Here is a 20666-nt window from a genome sequence, read left to right as displayed (position 1 = left end):
AAATAAGCTCCTTCCCCTTTTAGTAGTAGAAAGTGTTGTCTGGATTCTCCTTATACTCTGAGTATATTCTGTTCTTTTCAGCATAATGCACATATATGATGTCCTGCTTAGTATCACTGCTTAGTATCTGCTTTCATAAAAGCAAAGCTACTTAAAACAGACGAAGCTGATGGTTTTGGAAGTGCTCTGGTCTTAGTGCAATGAAGTTACAGAGTGCCTAATACCATAACAATGATTTTATTACAATTTGGGTGCAAGCCACATCCTGCTGTATGCAGCTTCAAAACTCTTTATTTACTTTAATGGTTTTAAGTTGCATGCTTTGGGGAAAGAAAATTCTTTCTGTTTTTGGCATATGCTTTCCCCCCATGCCTTCTGTTCCTTCTGAGAGTTAAAAGATTTCGCTGCATTGTTGCCAGGCTTTAGGAACTGTGGCTTTACCTGTGCTTTGTACTACACCGCACTGAACTCTGTTCAGCACGCTTCCATAGTAAACTGTAAATATTCTAACCAGTCCTTCCTTTTCCAATCATACCTCTTCCCCTTTTGTCTGGAATGCAGATTGTTCCCAAGTGGTCTGTTTCAACAGATTTATTGCTTATGAAGTGGAGGGAAGAGTTCTCTTTAGGCAGAAAAGAAGAAAATGGAATTCCACAGCTGCAGATGAAACAAGCTTGTGGTGTTAGCGAGTGAATGTGTGCAACAGAAATCCTGTGAATAATTAGTTCGCATATGGTATCAACTACTTCGCATGGAGCCAGTATACTGCTGTTTGGTTGTTTTTATCTGCTCTGGGCAAAGAGAAATTCACTATCTCTTTTAAGTAACTTGGGCAATTGGAAAACAGGTGGACCCAAACCTGGTAGAGGTTGTTGGGGAACATTGTGTACTTTAGGATCTAATTTCCCCTTTTGTTTGCTTCACATAAAGCTAACAGGCAATAAGCAAAGTCTAGAGCTTTATAATAACTGGCTGCTGTAATTTGAGTTGACCTTCCGCATCTTGACATTAGAACAAGACTGAGCTGATATCAAGACTTCTGCCTCTGAAATGAATTGTTATTCACTGTGTGACAGGTGCCCAGCTTGCATTATGAACAGGGAATTGACAAACTTTTAGGAAAAGTAATTAAGGTGGGGAACTGGGGAGAGATCTCAGACCCTCATTCCACTATTTTTGTCTTGGGAATTCCTCTGCTTGCAAAGTATCCTACAGCTGTCAAGTGGGATAGTAAATCTTGTAGAAGTTATGAAACTGTCTGAATTGTGAAATTCTCATGTTGATCAGACTAGAACTACACACAATCGTATTAGCAGCAGATGCCAAAATCAGAGGAAACTTCTGTTGAGCAGATGTAGGGCAGTCTTAGTGTTGTGACACCATCTAGCCCACGTCTGTTGGGGAATTGGTGGATTTTAAACCTGTTTCTGTTTCCTTTTGGTCGTGAAAGTTTTGAAAGTGATTGGTATAACATATAGTTATAGCGTACAATTGTGGCATTGAAAGTATGCATGCTATTCAACAATGCATGCTATTCAACAATACCCTTTATGGACTGGGATAGTAATGGTCTGTCCATGATTATATTGCTGGTTATATCAGAGGTTCGTAACATGCTTTTCTTAGCTCTGGCTGTGAAGATCGTCAGAAATGGAAACTGGTATAATATTGCTGTGGTCAGGGTTTCAGTAGGAATATAGGAATAGTATGGCTGGTTTGAAATGTCTTAATTGGCTTGCAGTCCAATTCAGAGTTCTGGTACTGACCTTTAAACCCCGAGTGCATCAGCAGCTTAGGACCAGCGTGTCTGCAGGACCCTCTACTCCCATAAACTCTTGCTTTCTCATTGAGATCATCTGTTGAGACAATTCTCCATGTTTACCCATTGAGTTGAGACAAAGGGGAAGAATCTTTTCTGTGTTGGCACAATAATTATGCTGGCCTGAGAATTTTACCTGACATTCATCATCATCATTTTTTCCAGTTGGCTTTTGGCTCAGTCATTTGTACTTGCTATTTTATCACTTCTCCAAATGTTTTTTACTGAGTTTTCAGCTGCTGTGAAATTTTCTTCATCTGTTTTTTTGTTTATACTGGTTGTGACTATATATTTGCATTTTGAAATTTGAATGATAGCATTAATTAGTAGTTTTTACTTTATTGTTTTTGAACTTCTATGTGAGTTACAAAATATTTTAAATAAATAGGCCAAGTTTCTCCTTTAACGGCAGGATTTTCCTTCAGGTGTAAAGCAGAATTGCTCTTTGGCGAAAATCTGAAGAACATACATTAAAAGTCTCATGATTTGTTCATGCAATACATCTCTCTTTTTTGTCCAGACTGTTGTCATTGTCCCTAAATACACAGTGTATTGTGAGTACACAAAATGTGTGAATTGTGTTCTAGGTATTCTCTTGCTGGGATCTTAGAGTTCAGGGTTTTCTGGAGCTGTACACAGAACAGAGAACAATTAAATTGTGCTCCTTTCACTGAGGTGACTTTCTTCTGAGAGCTCTAATATCTTCTTTTGGAATTGCATGCATATTTGTGGCCCTGCCCTGCAGCGCTGTCCTCTTTTATCCACAGCCTACCTAGTCATAGAATTGGATTCCTTACTACTGCTCTTTCGCCTTCAATACTGAAGTTGTGTTTATTTCCCTTGTGGAGAGGAGTGAGAAACATGCTTTCCCCCTTCCTTTGTTGTGGGGAGACAGCAGTAGAGCAAAGGGAAGCCATATAAAACGTGTTGTGCAGACTGCCAAGAATGGCTGCTGTCTATAAAAATTTTTTTTACATGAATCAGTCACTTGTATGTTTATATCCGGAGATCTTAAAACCACATTTCATCTCTGATCCTCAAACGGCGCTGCTGGCACAAACTGCATGGTTTTTTTCAGACTGAGTGGAATGGAGCAATTCCCAGATGATCAGGTTTGGAGGTGGGTTTTGTGAAGAGAGATGTTATTCGCAAGAATATAGCTATACTCCAGTGAAAAAGATGCACCCAAGGGCTAATCATATCGAGAGGATTCATTAACTATGTGATTAGTATACTGCCTTTCTTCCTTAAAACGACAGGTAGCCGGCAGAGAATTCCCAGGCAGCCTCCCATACAGCCTTGCTTAGCTTCAGCAAAGTGGCTGCAGCCGTGTGTCTTCAGACCATGCATGTGCAAATACTCGGGGTGATTTTTGTATGGTGGATGCTGATCATTGAACTGCCTGAGAATTATTAATTTGGAGCTGTAGACTATTCACAGAAGTATTTGTCCGGTGCTTATTTCTCTAGTATCTTTGAGGACTTGTAGCATTTAAACTAGAATCCAGTGTTCATTCCTTTAGTGATTAAGGACTTTATTTTCCCCTCTCAAACATCATCCCTGTTACAAATTCATACTTTACTGAGGTATAGTAACCTCTATTGTCTTGCTCTTTTCATATTTTCCTCCCCCCCCCCCACCTTTTCACTGTCCCTTTTTCCTTCCTTGGAAGGGTGTGGGGACCGTACTCCGCTTTTGTACTGAAACTTCAGGTGAAATGAAGTGGTTATAAAAGCATCTATCAACGCAGCGAGAGCTTGCCAAACCAAGTATTTGGGTTGGAAGTCATGCCTTTCCAACTGCTTGAAAACAGGAAGTATCTCTGTTAAGTGATGGAGAGCTCTCTTTTGCTGGGGGAAGGGGAGATTCGTGGCCAATGTGAATTCTGCATGTTGGATACACATTTAATACATAATCACAGACCTGCAGGTGTGTATTTGTAACATGTTTGTGTATTTAATGCTGTCTTCCTTATAACATATAATCTATACTTTTAATGAATTTAATTCCTCTGATATTTGCTTTACTACTTGCTTTATTTGCTTTACTACTTGTGGAAGTGGATTTACTACTGGTGGATGCTTTTAGAGGAGTAACGGAACTTGTTTCAAATTCTGTCCTATGGTATCCTTCAGCATTTGAGCAGGCAACAAAGGCTTTTAAAAGCACAACACAATAGAGAGATAATAAAATGTCCAGTTCACTGTATTAGCTTGAATCTTGTTTAAAAAGCAAACTTCTCTTGAAACCTGCCATCCCCCCGAAATCCTGCATTTCAGTGGATGCCCAGAAACAGCACCTCAGATGAAGTGGGTCTCTTCAGTGTGGGCAGACATTGGTGAATGTCACTTTCTTCTGCTGCTAGCAAAAATACCTTCCATTAGCAGAAAACAGCGATAGAATTCAAGTCTGTTCCAAACCACTGAAAGTTGTATCACTCTTGCTTATACCCAACAGCTAAAAGAAAGTCTCTAAGAGATCAGACTTGGTTACCCAGGGCCAGGGAGTTCCACACTGGGTAGCCCCTGAGAATTCTTCATGCTGTCTGAATTTGTCACACAGTTTTTTTACCTGGTGTACCAGTTACAGAATTTACTGAGTTTAATGAAGCATACACCCCAGCAATACTGATTTATCAGATAGAGAATGAACACTCTTTGTTAGTATACGTGTTTAGAAAAAGCAAATATAGGATTCCAAAAACCCAATTAAATGTTGTGATTTCAGTTTATAATTCTGGTAGGATACTGAGAAGTGCTGCAGTACGAAATTTTTAAAAAGTGTGTGTTACCTCAAACCCTATGTGTTTTGTTCTCTGCTTTGTCAAGGGATCTATAATGTAACCATCTCTCCAAACATTCCCCCAGTGGAAACAAATCACAACATGGAAGTAGTGTGCCAAATTCGTAGGAATCTTCAAGGGATACATAATTTTTAAAAAATCCACTTCACATTTTTTTCTTTTTCTCTGCTTTGATTCTGCATCGTAGTGGTCCTCTTTTTTGCACTTAGATTCTTGTTGGGACCAATAGTACAGAGCTATAAAGAGAAGTATAGCACCAGTTTGCTCCAGAAGTAGACAGCAGAGTGGTTAAATTCTGCCAGGATTGTTTTTTGCCCCAATTGTTCATCATTTTCTAGGTCATCCCACAAACTGCCTTAAGGAGGAAGCATTAACACGCTACATTTTTTTTGGGGGGGGGGAGCTATTCAAATGTGATTTAAAATCATAACACCAACTCTGCAGTTAAATCCCTGTGCGTTGTTTCTTTTCCCAGGTCTGTGAACTGGAAAGCCAATGTGGCAGCACACACCTTGAATGTTGTGGCACTTTATTTTCAAATAGCTTAAGGAATTAAAAACAGGACTTTCCCATACCTCCTCTCGAGCCATTTGTAGAATTGCAGTGGCCACCCTCTCCTTTGCCTGTAATGGTTGTGTTAGGGATTGCCAGTGAATGTTTGTAACCCTTCCTATGAGTTACTTTGTCAGTGAATGTTTGTAACCCTTCCTATGAGTTACTGTGATTAGCTTAATTTCTCACACATTATAAATAATTTTTGCACCTCTTCATATTTTGATGATTTTTATGTTGTAGCTATTATATGTAACCACTGCAAGAAGAATTTGCATTAATCAGACAAATTTCTTGCTAACTGTTTGCTGAAGAGAGCTTAGTATTCATTTGTTTATATTGGTCCCCTTTCATTTGTGTCTGTACGCTCATTTCAAATAAATGTCCTTTCCTTTTGAGTTGTCAAATCTTTCTTGAAGGATCAAGCCATCTGTTTCTTTTCCCCTTATTAATACTTTTGGGTAATAGCCATGTAAAATGTTTCTGTCTTGTTGACGGTGCCTTACAAAGTGCTGTCACTTGATATTGCAGATTCTTCCAGAACACCTGCTGTCAAACACATCAAGTCTTTTCTTGTCAGCTTGCACAACGCTTCAGGTCTTGAGCAAGGCTGACATGACGGAAATGTTGTACAGCCTGATTCTTTAAAATAATTTATCTCTCTTTCTGTCTATCTTTCTGTAATAGCCAGTCCCCAGTGTTCTCTCTTGGTCATTCTTTCTCCATATCCTGTTACATTAGAGTGACTGAAAAATTGGACCGCAGGCAAGGTGGAGAGATGAAAGAGTTGGGACCATGAAAACATGGGCTGGCTCAGTGATCTGCCTCCCTTAGATTTCTGTGGAACAACTCTGTAGATCAGGAGTAAAACAAGATATAAATATTTTAAATTAATATCTAGATCAAGATTGAGGGGCAGTGCCTATTTATTCGGGGTCCACCAAGGGAAGGAGATTGGCTGAAGCTATCCTTGGTCGATTCCCCACAGGGGAAATATCCCAGGATACTCACGATAGATGTCCTGGTTCAAGGAGGGACTTTCCACGGCTCCCGGGCCAAATTCGGCTCTGTCCTGACCCTGCTCTGCGATATCCTCCCCATCCCGGGATTTTCAAAAATTGTCAGGAAGAAGGATCTTTTCTGACGATCCTGGGATGAGGCCGGTAACGTGGGGAAACATCCACCATTATCCCGGGGTATTTTTCCTGCCCGAAGTCTCCGTTCGAGCTGTCAGCCAATCACAGCACATGGTGGCCTGGGCATGCTCAGAACGGATGACTCAGCGCGGGCAGGAATGAACCTTTTTTTAATGTTTTCATCTTGGATACAAAGCTACGACCATGCAAAGGATAAAACTGCAATGTGCCTCTTTTGTATGCTGTTCCTGGCCACGAAGCTGTATGCTTTGTGACAATGTAGCTACGTATCCATGACGAAAAAACAAAACAAAAAAGGGAACTCTTGTTCTCATTCCCGCCCCAAAGCAACAGCCAATCAGAGAACTAGCAACAAAGAGCTGCCGAGCTGATCCTGGGCTCGTGGAAAGGAGATGGACATTTTGATCCCAGTTTCAACTCGCCACCTTGGCTGCAGTGGGGAGGAACAGACCGAGATAAAAAGGTACTAGTATTTTATGGTCCTGGTCCAATCTCAGGATATTTCCCCTGTAGTGTTTTTGCTTTCTTCCACAGAAGTAAATGGCTGACATTCGTGGCCATGGAAATAGAAAACCTCCACAAACGGCAACAATGTTATAATATGGAGGGAAACTATGGGTGATCAACTTCACCATGGGAGGAAGCCATCTCTATTTTCTTACCCCTTCACAGACAACTGTGGAAACAAGCCATTAGGAAGTGGGAGAGGCAGAAGAATGCAGATAATTTTCTCTTAGGGAATGAGAAAATGTCTCACCTCCTCTTTAAAGAGGGCAATTACAGATTTGGAAAAGCTCTGCTTACGGCAGGGTCTTAATTGTGGACAAAGGTATAATGAAAGCAAGCCTGGGAGAGCCAATGCTTGTTTCAGTAAAGACCTGGATCCTTTTCTCCAATAACTCCAACCAGATGAGTTCTCAACGATTTATTGTAAAAGTTCAAAGCAAAGAAATAAAACATAAATGCAGTTAGAGATTGCTCAGCTGAATACAATCTTATTTGGAAGTTCTTTGTCCCCATTCCGGGAACCCTTGGTCCAGAGATCCTTCTCTGACCATGTCTCAAGATGGAATCTAAAATCCTTTGTTTTCCCCCTCTCAGGGAAACTCTGTTCCAGCCACGAGGTAACTTAGGCCTTTGATATTGTATCCTGGCACCTTTGCATAGGATCAAAGACCCAAGATGCTTTTCACAGTCATATGTGATTTCCCTTTGCTGTAGCGATAGCATCATTCCATGACTCCCCCTTTTAGAGATGAAGTCTGTAAACTCCATGTTCACATACTTCAGCTTCCTAATAATACTGGTTGCATAATATCACATGTTTCTAGCTAATACATAGTTCAGCTAACTATTTTCCATCACAAAAGGACTAAAACAGGAACTTGCTACTGTCATTCTCCTGTCTTTCATTGTGGATTGAAAAAGAAAATGTTTACAGGATACCATTTTCTGATGCCCAAATAATATGATACAATTAGTTTCTAATGCAGAATAGGTAAACAAGAAGTACTTGATAAGCTCATATCAATAGATTCAAGATATTACAACAACAACAAACAACAACAAAAGAAATCACCTACATGAGATTTACCTTCAAAAATCTTGAAAGAATAAATGGGGGGTGTCATGTTCTAGGAGAAAAAATTAGAAAGTATGATCTGATACTGTCCTTATTTTAATTCATCAAGGTTTTATTTATAACTCTGATGTAGCCAGAGTATCGTGACCGTTGATTATGAGCCTTCAGCGAGTCATGCAAGCAGTTATTGGCAGGCATTATCAGGAAAACAGTGTTCACACTTAACATTGTATTGTAAAGATGCAGAGATCCAGGTCTCAAGGGCCATGTGGAGGGCAGTTTGGGGGCAAATCTGGCCTGTTTGCCTGACAAACTGTCCTTAAAAATCTTTCTGCCCTTTCAGAATTAGTTTGTGACAAAGCACAAGGAACTGTTGCTGAGAGGAAAAAAATGTGTGTATTTTTGTTGAGGCTCCTAGAGGGGATATTGGACAGCAGGCAAATTAATTGGAAATCAGCATCCTGATAGAAATGTGACTCGACTGAACAATGAACTGGCAGTGCTGTCTCCATGCTTGTTGAAACTTCAAGGAAACACTCCAGTGCTCCTATGGGTGGCTACATTGGACTTGCTGTGCAGTTTCCTTAGCTGAAAAAAAATCAGGCTTTTGTTTTAAAAATAACAGGACATCTCTTAGCATGCAAGGTGGATTTTTCCACACCAGAGTGCTCACAATAGTCTTTTTTTAAAAACTCAAGGAAGGGTGTTAACTTGATCAATGCTGTGCAGGAAGGAAAGCTTCTTCCTACTATTTTTCAGCGTGACTTTCACTGACATGATCAGGCTGGGAAAAATCTTACTGGCTGTGAGCCCAGGACAGCCGTGCAATATCTCTAGTCAACTGGAACTCCAGCTACACTGCCCAAGGGAAAACTCCAGCATAAAAACAATCCAGTTTATGTGCTGTGTCTTAAATGCATCCAGCTGAAAATGTATTTAAAATTCAGAATTTGCATGCAAACAGTTTGTTAACAAGATGACAATAGTTATGAGTAAATTAAAAGATTGTATTTTGTTTTGTTACATAAATGTGAATAAAGAGAGCTTCTGGCATCTGGTTCTTTCCTTTTGTGCCGTGGAGAGGGGGGTCAGTTCCATAGATTATATGCAGATGCCTGAATCAGGAGTTTATATTGGTGAACATTATGAAAAGGTTTGGCTTATTCCCATGATGATGGGCTAACCAAGTTGTGCTCCTGTATTCAACTAAGGATACGGTGACCAGCCGTCCCGATTTTCGCGGGACACTCACGCTTTTCGTAGAGTGTCCCGTGCCCCGCCGGGCTTATGCCATTGTCCCGATTATGGACAATGGCCCGCAGCAGCACACTGCCTTTTGCGGTGGCGCTCCCCAGTCAGGAAACAGGGAAGCGCCCCAGAAGGCACTACGGCTGCCGCGAAGCCTTCTGGGGCGTTTCCCTCCTGACCGGGGAGCGCCGCGCAAAAGGCTGCCTTTTGCGGCGGCGCTCCCTGGTCAGGAAACAGGGAAGCGCCCCAGAAGGCACCTTCTGGGGCGCTTCCCTGTTCCCTGACTGGGGAGTGCCGCCACAAAAGGCAGTGTGCTGCTGCGGGTGCACACGCCCCCCGCTTTCTAATACGAAAAATCTGGTCACCTTAACTAAGGATTACTATGTATATTAACCTATGTATATCTGCTGCAGGGACTGATGGGTTACTAAGACCACTGGGGTAAATCTCACTGGGCTGATGGTGGCAGTGGGATCCCATGCAAAGTAGACAGGAGGCACTGCTGCTGTAAGCTTGTGGCCTCCACCTTGTGTAGGCTAGTAGCCCCTGCATAAGGCGGGTGAGTGAGAACTGCTTTTCCCTCCCCCCTCCCTTCCGTAGGAGTGGTTTGAAAAGGTAACTGGAGAGGGCTTTTCCAGGACCATTTTTGCTTCCCAATCTGCCCCTGTTCCCCATGGACCATTAGCTAACATAGGAAGCCCAAGACCATCGATTTAATTCATTTTAATTAATTTATTAATTTATTAACTATTGTGGATTAATGATGTTGCTGCTGTGATTTTAAGGGATTTTAATGTTTAAATTTGTATTTTATATTTTGTATTTGATATTTACTGTTGTATTGTATTTGGATCTGTTGGTGTACACCGCCCAGAGCCTCTTGGGGATTGGGTGGTCTATTAAATATAGTAGTAGTAGTAGTAGTAGTCGTCGTCGTCGTCGTCGTCGTCGTAGTAGTAAATTTGGGGAGGAGGCTGTGCTCAAGTTGTTCCTCATGCTGCTGTTGGCCTTCCAGAAATGGGGTTAATACTGTTGTGGGAAGGAACTCTTATGTCAGAGCCTCTCCTTTGTAGCCTATAAGTTGCTTATGTGATCTGGCAATGCAGTAAGAAACAATGTTAGAATAGTACACATACTGGACTTTTGTTCATGTTCCACTAATGAAATTTGTGCATGATGGGGAATACATTCTTGTGTCATGCATTTACTCATAAGCAGAATCAAATGATGATAACCATGGATATAATTTGTTCAGTAAGTAGAACTAAATTTCTAGAAAGGTGAGGTGTAAGTTACGTTAAGTTAATAAACAGCACAACATAGCCATTCCCAACAGGAACTCTTTGTTGAACCGGCAATGTGACTCAGCCCTTAGACTGCCTTTATTGAAGACATTCTCGGACTCCCCAACCATATTATTTATTTTATTAGTTTCATATTCCATCCTTCCCCTAATACAGAAGTTCTTCCTTCCTTTGAAATTAACGGTGACATCAGAAAAGACACATCCAGATGAAACTTGCAAATTATGGTGCCAGTGTCAGTATGTTCACAGGAAACTTTTCTGTGTGAATCCAATTGCTGATATATGTTAGATGTTTGAGGGCATTTTAAATACCTTTTGTGACGTGACGGTTCATCCCTATGTTAAGCAGCTGAACCATTTTGTTAGAGGCAAGGCATGGTGGAGGTGATTTTCTTTGCTGATTCCTTCTGTTGCAGTTAATAGGTCTCTTTCGATGACTTCTTTGACACAGGCTTTGATGCGACCTGGTCGAATTGACAGAATCATATATGTGCCTCTGCCTGATGCTGCCACTCGTAGAGAAATCTTTAAACTTCAGTTCTGCAAAATGCCCATCTCGGAGGAGATCCAGTTAGATGAACTTGTCCAACAAACAGAAAAATACTCAGGAGCTGAGGTAAATACATTTTTGGAAGCAAATGTGAAATTCTACTCCCATCATTATGATTATATACTTGATCTAGTCATACAGCAGAGGGAGGTGGCAGAGGATTGAGACTGTCGAATGAACTCTGCTACTTCAAGTTGCAGCTGAATGATTCCAGTTTTGCAAACTGCCCTACATCACTAGCACTCCATGCAAAAGTCTCAGTTAGGCCATTTCTCACTGATGTACTTTTTATTTACAGAGAGTTTTTAATATCAGTAATTAGTATAACATAAATGAATATGGTTAATATGAAATACATGACAGTCATGGAGACCTATTTGCTAGAACCCCAGAACTTCTGATCTTATGGCAAATCATTGAAGTCAAATACACACTGTATGTTCGCCCTCTGCCGGCCACCCCTGCGGGGTAGACCACCTTAACCTTGTAGGGGCTCAGCTGCCAATCTTGGGTCAAATAAGACACGACTCTGGCCTCTATTCACAGGCTCTTTTCTTCCATCAGACAGTTAACAGCACTCCTAGAAACTTGACCCCCTGCATCATACCAGCCCACTTCCCTCTTGTCTTTCTTCTCTTTTATCCCTCTCAGGAGGTTCCCTCCCTCCTAGGAGCCTCCCATTCCAGCCTCCTGGTGATTGGTGAGCTGTCTGTTTTGCCTTGCCAGCCTGGTACTGGCTCTTCAGCCTTACTGGCCCTCCTTGATTGCAGTGTGGTTGGGACTGTGCTAACACTGCACCTTTTTCTAAGGCTACAGTGGGCTTCTGATTGCAACTCGGCCATGGCTGTGCTGTCTCCATCTTTTTCCATGTTACTTCTGAGGCTCCATCTTTCCCCCTGTCACTGTTATGTTTTTTGGCCCTTAAAACACCAGAAGTCACTGTGGAAGGCCTCCTGACACTCCAGTTGATTGGAGGGAGGCCCTTCAGCCCTGATTCCTCAGGCTTCTTTTTATTTAGAATCTGAATTAGGTGGTTTATATCTTCACTTTCCTTTGTTTGAAAAAAAAAGAATCTGTTTAATTCTGGATCCTTTCAAACTGTGGATGAAAAGATATGGAACTAATTGTGAGAGTTCTACACATAGCAAATTAATATTGTAAACATTTCTCAAACCTGGGGGCACATTATCTGTCTTTTCCATCTGCTCCCTCTAGTTCAGAAGCAATTTCATCTTTAAATCTAGATGGCAACAATAAATGCTAAGCCTCTGATAAACAGTTTAAGTAACATTTGAAATAGTCTAATTCTAGATCCTTGGAGAATAATGAAGGCCAAAATACCATCCTTTCCTGGATATTACTGGATATCAGTTTGAGGTGTGCATGTATATGGGAAATTAAGCCATGAAAGCCTCTGAACTTTATGGCAGGCAGTTTATGGTGCAAAAGCCAAGGCTGGCATCATGTTATATGGCAGAGGTCTGCAACCTGCGGCTCTCCAGATGTTCATGGACTACAATTCCCATCAGCTCCTGCCAGCATGATGGAATTTGTAGTCCATGAACATCTGGAGAGCCGCAGGTTGCAGACCCCTGTGGTATATCATATAACCAATCTTACCAAGAACATTTAAGTGTGAGAAGAAACCATAAATCTATCATTTATACCTAAGAGGATTTGGTGTACATTGCAGCTTTCCTACTAGCAGTTCCTCAGAAGGGACAAAGCACGTGAAACAGAATGAGGACAAACTTTCACTTTGGCTGTATCTGTATGTTGTAAGTCAGGAAAGCATCTTTGCTCTGTTTCCCTTAAATCCTGACACAACTGCAACTTTATTATACAAAAACGATCTGCCACAGGACAAGGGATTTGAACCGGGGTCTCCCAATCCCTACTCAGAAGCTCTAATTGCTATACCTTACTAGCTTTCACCTTACTAGCTTACTGTTCAGCAGTAGCAAGTAGCTAGGCCTAAGTTGAGTCATGGAAACTGAATGGTTTCAAAGGACCCACTGGTTACTATGTGCCCTATAGTTGCCAACCTCTGAGTGAGTCCTGGCAATCTCCCAGAATTACAGCTGATCTCCAGAGATCAATCCCTCTGGAGAAAAAGACTGCTTTGGGAAGTCCACTCTATGGCATTTTATCTGGCTGAGGCTCCTCCCCAAATTTTGCCCTCCTCAGACTTGCCACAAAACTTCCAGGAACATCCCAAGCTGGAGCTGGCAACCCTAACCAATGAGTCTTCCCTCGAAGCCCCCCTTCCCCCCCACATTCAGTTGATTTCTGTGGGTAAAGTTAAGTGATTCACAGCCAAGAGGGGACAGTATTATGGCAGCAAATTAATATCCCAGTGAAGGGCCTGGATCTTTCCACTGAAATCTAATAAGTGGGATTTGCCATCAAAACAACAAATGAGGATTCACTTGCCCACCCCAGAAGCTGGTGACAAAAGGGTATGTGCATGCATGTCTGAAGGAATACTGAATGAGTGTAAATAAGGTATTGCAAAGGAAACAAAACACTTCAGAGAGTTTTCATGAATCTCCACTTGCTGCTTCCTAATTTTAAATCTCCTTCATCATCTCCACCCCCCCTCCATTTGTTCACATAAAGTTGTCAAAGACCCTTCAGTGCAGAAGGTAAGAGAAAGAAGTGTGTAGCTTTCACTGTGGGAGATAGTGTCACTTAGCTCAGCCTACAAAAGAAAGATCCAGAGTAGCCATATATCATCCAGCTGTGCTTTCAACCCCCCTTCTTCTCCTGGTCTTCCCTCTGGACATGCTTCTTTATTGTCTCTTTGGCAGTGGATTCTAGTAATGGAAAAACATGTTGCTATTTATGAACAGTTGGGAATTTCATTCTGAAAGGAAGTAGTAACTCTCTTTACTATTGTTTTATTTATTGTGGGGGTTTAACTCCCTCTTTAGTTTTAAGATTTTTTAAAAGTTAAATTGTGATGGTCAGTTTTCAGAGTTTTTCATGTATGTTTTACATAGCAAAATAGTTTTTAAATTAAAAATATCAGCATCAGAATGGTGCTTTCTGTCCTAAGCATTTCTGAGGCTGTTACTTTCCAAAACTGTTTCATTGATACCACTCAATCAGTTTCTAATTTACCAACTACCGGTATATGTGTTAGTTGGCAATTTATAGCAATTTTTATACTTTTAACCCACAACTGTTTTTAATCCTAATTGCCATTTTCATTTACTTTTATTTCTTCTGAAACATATTTTAAAAGACCATTAGTGTACTTTCTCTGACTTTATATTCTCTAAGTAGTTTAAACTAAATAGTTCAAATTTGCACTCTATTTCACACATTCAGTTCATCTTTTATTCATGCAGACTTTATGCAGACATGTTGAAATCCTCTGTACAATCAAGGATGGCGGTAGAGTACTTTGGCCTCCTCCAACAGACTTGAGGCCCTTATTGTTTCTCAGCATAATTCAAGGTGTTGGTTCAATAAAGATAAGATGAAGAACCACCCTGCCTTTCTCGTTCAGACTGTAGATCTCTCTCCAGAACCCTGTTCTCTCTGGCCTAGCCTGTGACATGAGGCAGGTATCAACCAGAGCCTTTTTGAATGTTTTTCTCCTTCATCCTCTCCATACACCTACTTTACCTGTCTTTTAGGGATTGGTCCAAAACATTTCTCTTTATCCAGACTAGCCTAATCTTGTCCAATCTTGCAATCTAAGATGGGTTGGCCCTGGTTAGTATTTGAATTCGAGTCAGCCAAAGAGGCAGGCAATGGCAAACCACCTCTGAATGCCTCTTGCCTTTAAAATCCCAAGTGGTTGCCATACGTTGACTGAGACTTGAAGGCACTTTCCACCACCAAAATAGATTTCATAATAAATCAGTAATGCTAACATTTTCAGCCAGGAAATCTCCAAGAAATGGTGTTTTATTGGTAAACTAGCTTAGACAGGCAAAAATCATTCTTGGCTACCACATAGGTGTCTTGGAGTGCCCCTAATCTAAGACCCTGGCCAAGCTGTGAACCTGTGTTTTAAAGGGGAGCATATCCAACACCTGTTGGACTCCTCCTTCTGAATTAGACAGATTCCCAACCATCTGTACTTTCAGATTTTAATGGTCTGTCTGAAATTTTGTGGGGAGGATCCCTAGAGATCTAGCCTCTGGGAACTTCCTCCAAAGTTGTTAACATTTGATCCAGAACATTTTCCTTTGGAACGAATGAAATAAAGAACACAATAAAGTATTAAAATACATGTGGTAAAAAGAAAAAATATAGAAAAGAAGAAAATATCAAATGTGATCATAACTTTTGTGCACCCTTCCTTCTCATTATTTTATTCACTTTTTTCCTTTCTCTTCATTTTTGCTATTTCTGTTTGGGTTGTTGATTCTATTTAGTTTTCGGGGGAAATTGCGGGTTAGGTGGGGTAAGACGAGATGTTCTGTTGGTGTTTATATTGGAAGGGGTGTGTGTGGGCATCAGTAACAAAAGTATGTAGGTTTTAAACAAAACTGATCATTTTGTGTTCTGCTGATTTCCTTTCTAGACTATTCCTAGAAATGAAAAATGTGGAAAGGGTTTTCTCTCACTTTTCCATATTCCACCAGCAGCTTACTTCAAGATCAATAATCTGAAGGCTTCATTGTTTCACCTTTCTTTATTGTAGCTTGGGACATCACAATTTCTCTGTACCACTTCCTTGAAAACGTATATATTTTGCATGACATTTAAGGTACTTTGCTTTTTTCCCCTTTTGTTGGCAATAGATGCATTTAAATTACAACTACCTGAAGGCTAATTAAGATAGGATGTTTACATCAAGCTATCAACTCAAGTCAGGAACACATTGTGCTGCCCTACCTGTATTTTTGATGCTTTGCCAGGTATTTGAAATTCCTGTCAGCTTCCTTGAAACTCAAACAATAACAAATATGAAAGTTAAAATATGGAACCCAAGAACTGAAGGCTACCTGCTCAGCTATGATTGGATGTTGAATGGATTCCAAATTTTTGCTGAGCATTTCTAATCCGATAGCTTTCTGTTTGCACTTCACTGTGCATCTGTGGATATTTGTGAAGGTACTATAGGAAGTTTGCCATCCAGAGCTGTCAGTGGAACCATAGTTTCTGTTGTGCAAGTTCCCAGTCTATCAGTCTTTGCAACTGAGAAACTCAGCAGTTAAATCATCTGTTTCTGGAAATTTCATGTGTTCTGCCAAACATCAAAGTTGCAGTATTTAGGTATGACTGTAGAGCAGGGATATGCTTGTCATTTTCAGATCTCCCCCCCCCCCCAATAAAAAGAGAACATGCAACTTGTTCAAATATAGCATTGATAGGACTTAATGCTTTCCCCCATAGTTTGCCCCTGTATATATAATCAGAGTTTTAAAGTAGTTGATTTGAAACTGTCTGCTCCGGTTGTTTAAGTCTTATTGTGCTGAATCAAAATGCAATACAAATTTTCAATAATTTTTTTAAAGACAATGTGCTGATTAGAAGAGAGTGCCTTTGTCATACCCCAGCTTTGTTTTTAATGTTTTTAATGAGGATTTTTTTGTATAAAACAGAACCTCTGGTCCAAATGGAATGGATAGTTAAATAAATAAGCAATACAATTCAGCCAGGTGTACTGAAAAGACACTTCCCAGTTTTGCTTAGGAACACATTAAACTAGAAAGCACTCAGAATAAAGCTATAAGGATGATAAAGAATCTAGAAAGAAATTACAGACAGGGAAAGAGTGGGAGGAATATATTTATACTTCTAATGTTTTTAAAGGTATGTTAGCAAAAAGCTAGGTTTGATTGCCCAACTTACTGAGAAACAAAGTAAATTTGATTTGGCAGTAGTAGTATGGAAAAGGTCATGGCACTGCATTCCTTGGAGATTTTTTTCAAAACAACTTTTGTATGTCAGGATTACTTCAATTAGATTATCTCTACTTTTCACTTTAGGGCCATGGTGAGAGAAGTTTCATGGCACTAGATAACATGGTGACAATTGGCCTTCATTAGTTTTCTCCTGCCAGCATTGTGGTGGCCACTAATAATGCTGGCAGGGGCTGATGGGAATTGTAGTCCATGAACATCTGGAGTGCCATAGGTTTGCAACCACTGCTTTAGAGTGAGACTTGACTGGATGATGCAGCTAATCAGATTACTTTAGGATTGCCAGCTCCAGGTTGGGAAATTTCTGACGAATTGTAGGTGGCACCTGGGAAGGAACCTCAGACGGGCAAGATGCCATTGAGCCTATCCACCAAAGCAGGCATTTTCTCCAGGGGAAACTGAGCTCTGTCATCTGGAGTTCTGTTGCAACTTGGGGAGTTCCCCAGTGTCTCCAAGAGGTTGGCAACCTTCTAGGGCCTGCTAGCGGTAGGATTGTGTTATGCTTTGTAAAGTATATACTTCACCTCGGGGGCAATTAAAAAGTGTACTACATTAAATTTAATAATGTGCCTAAAAGCTCCTGTCACTCTCTCTCTATATAAATAAAAGCTGCTGAGGTTTGACCATCAGTCAATCTAAAATTCCATAATTGTACACAACAGATTGCTGTTTCGTTTCTGAGCTGTCAACTTACAAAAGTTCAGCTGTCTTGTGATGTCACTGTTGTATGGTTCTAGGCACCTAGGTTTTAAGCTTAGGCTATTTACCGGCAGTCCTTGAATTATTTGCAAAACACAAACAAACATATATCTTCTCTCTGGCTTTTCCAATAATATGCCTGAGACTTCAGCTTCAAGAGAGAGACATATGTCAAAACAGAACAGGTGTGCATGCCTCATGCCTCAAATATTTTGAAAACCTGAGGCATTCCAGAGGCACTTTACACACTCATCCCTCCCTGCTCACTTCTGATTGAAGATGGAGCGTAAAGTTTGTCAGAAACCTAGACATTTTGAAAAGATCATCATTCACTTTGTGGTTTCTGGTGAACAAGGCTACCTTTTGAGCGTCACAAAGATAAGTTGGAACCATTTCCTACCCAGTTACTATCAGTGTGGAATATGTTGTTCCCTGCATGTCAGAACAACACTGATAACATTTGGCAGGAGATATAAATGCACACATGCTAATATTAGTTGTGATAACAGACAAGCTTGCATTCCAAGTTTGATAAGTCATTCATTTTCATTTTGCTGCTGTTGCTCTTCTTCCTCCTGTTCTGCTCTGTGGTGCATATAGTATCTATTCTTGTTCTCAATTCAAAACAAAATAAGAAAGGAATGAAGCAGGTGGCAATCTACATAGACATAGGAAAGATTAATGTGTTGGAGCCAACCAGATGTTCTTCTGGAACCAGTGTGGTGTAGTGGTTAAAAGCAGTTGACTCTAATCTGGAGAACAACATGTGAAGCCTATTGAGGGACCTTGGACCAGTAACAGTTCTCTCAGAACTCTCAGTTCCACCTACTTCACAAGGTGTCTGTTGTGGGGGGAAAAAGAGAAGGGGTTTGTCAGCCTCTTTGAGACTCCTTGCAGTTGAGAAAAGTGGGGTAGAAATCTGAACGTTTTGGCTGATTATGCAGGGAATTTTTAAAATGCCCTCCTGAACTGGGGTGGGCAGAAGCAGCGCAGGGGAGGTGGGATGGAGCCAGAAAAAAGATGATAGCGCTGTTCCTTTGCAAAAGTCAAGTCCCTATTATTTCTATACTGATGTACCTATACAATCATTTAGAGAAATGGGAAGGATTTGGCAACAGGGAGGAGGGGATGGGGGAAGCGTGCAAAACAGCATGAGGGAGTGTAGGGAGTGAGACTAGGTGGGCTGCTGAGGGAAGAGGGAAGAGGCCCAGAGCAAAGCTGTGCTCATTGGCAAATATGCCTGTTCTGCCTTCTAAGTAAAATTAAATTTGTGGTAAAAGTGGTCGTGTTTACCATGGGGAGAATAGAAAATGAATGTGGGGGTTGAGGAAATACATTTGTACAAGAAATCGCAGCAGATTCCTTGTGTGTAATCAGCCTTCTTCTACTACTGGGGGGAAATGACCACAGTAAAAGGTTTTCTGAGGGACCATGGGAGCAGAATGCTTGAAAGCCAAGTGAGATGGGAGCTGAAATCAGATGTGGTGAAACAGAATAAAAAGCTGGCTGGGAATCAAACAGAGGGAGCTGTTGTCCCTTTAATATTCTACTGACTACAGTGGTTCTATTTTATCTTCAGGCAAAAACTGCAATCCCGCAGACTTGGATTGACCCAGGTCAATCATATTTACTTCAATAAACACCAAGTCAGATTAAATATAAATGCTTAAATGTGAGCAGCTTCAGATATAAGACTGACGAATCTGTAGTAATCTGAAAACATCTGAATCCCTAGTTTAAAACCTTAGCCAGGATTTAGTGATCAATATGAGGCATGTCTGAAGGTATAGCTGGAATCTCTTTGGTGGCATGCAAGGGGAGGGAGGGGTAGTATGCAAGGAAATGGGAGGGAGGGGTCCCGGAATCTGGACATGGCCCACCCACCCTAGCAGAGGGAGAGGGGAGGGAGGGGGAAGGGTGGCATGCAAGGGAAGGGGAGGAGGGGGTGATTATGCACAAGGTTTCTGATACACAGTGCAGGTGAATGTCCGTTGTAGTAAGATTTCTTGTATGGATGTATTTCCTTGAGCCCCACTTTCACTTTCCATTCTGTCCACAGCAAGCGACACCACTTCTGGCACAACTTTAATTTGCCTCACCACCAGAGAAGGGCAGATTTGCCAATGAGCACAATTTTGCCCTGGACATCTTCCCTCCACCCATGGCCAGCCTACTGATCTTCACCCTTTAAAGAAAGAAGCTCAGTCCCACAGATTTATTTCTTTTGTTACAACCTAAATAATCTCCATATCTCCATTAAGGAAAGCAGTGATAAAGACACCCATTCTCAAATGCCACACCTCTAAATTTGGACCTCTAAATTCCCATATTGATTTATCGATATAATAGCAGAGGCTGCTTTGAAATAACAAACCTCTGTCTCCTCCTGCAGCAGCAGCAGTGACAAGAAGTGTGGGGAGGGGGGGAAGGGGGAGAAAATATCAGCTTGAGGACATAACTTCCTTCTTCAGCAGTGTGTTGTCCAGGGAATTGCTTTGCCTCTTTTATTTGGGGGTGGTTATTTTTGGAAAGGACTACAATATCAATATAACTGTAATATCAGTATCTACAGCAGTGTTGATATAACTGTAATTAAAAGGCTTTTACAAAGTCATCCAATTTGAAACTACCCTGTGTGTTGAGATCTGTGCCTTCAAGGCTGAGTTGATGGGTGAAGTTAAGAGAACCAGGAAAAGCACATCTGGGAGTGTTCTCAGCAGAATAATTGTGTGGCCAGGAGTGCCTCCTTGCATATAAACAGAGAAATGTGAAGAGATTCCATTACTAGCGTACTGTGCAGGGAAGAACCCTAAAGTAAGAGTTCCATGCTTAACGAGCCAAAGGCATATCACAAAACAGTTTGAAATGATATTCAGTTTTTCAGATGGCTTGTCATGCAATATGAGCAGTTGCTGTTCAAGACGAACCAAGCACAAATACCCCTGAGTATGCAGAACAGGTTTTTCCAATTCAGACAGGGTGCCAGTCGACGTAGATGCTTGACGTAGATGGTAAAATACTGCGCAAGTGGCGTAATTCACCTGAGCCTCTGATGTCAAATAGGT

At 41.1% G+C, this 20666-nt stretch overlaps 1 protein-coding gene across 6 annotated transcripts in view; it reads left to right on the top strand.

The window, feature by feature from the left end:
• Positions 1–20666, top strand: part of SPATA5 (spermatogenesis associated 5) — a 168154-nt gene that overhangs the window by 130907 nt on the left and 16581 nt on the right. For 3 of the 6 annotated variants that reach the window (XM_048509794.1, XM_048509795.1, XM_048509793.1), the window contains one exon: positions 10919–11083. The exons of 2 other annotated variants lie outside the window; for them this stretch is intronic. In XM_048509794.1, coding sequence (XP_048365751.1) covers positions 10919–11083 — 165 coding nt within the window. Of the gene's footprint in view, positions 1–10918; positions 11084–20666 lie in introns of those variants that run through there. One more of the 6 variants, XR_007245645.1, reaches the window with a different exon arrangement.

This window comes from Sphaerodactylus townsendi, linkage group LG10 (genome assembly GCF_021028975.2).
Source record: "Sphaerodactylus townsendi isolate TG3544 linkage group LG10, MPM_Stown_v2.3, whole genome shotgun sequence".
In the NCBI taxonomy this organism is placed as follows: Eukaryota; Metazoa; Chordata; class Lepidosauria; order Squamata; family Sphaerodactylidae; genus Sphaerodactylus; species Sphaerodactylus townsendi.
Note: the sequence above shows the minus strand (reverse complement) of the source record. Positions and strands in the feature narration are given on the sequence as shown.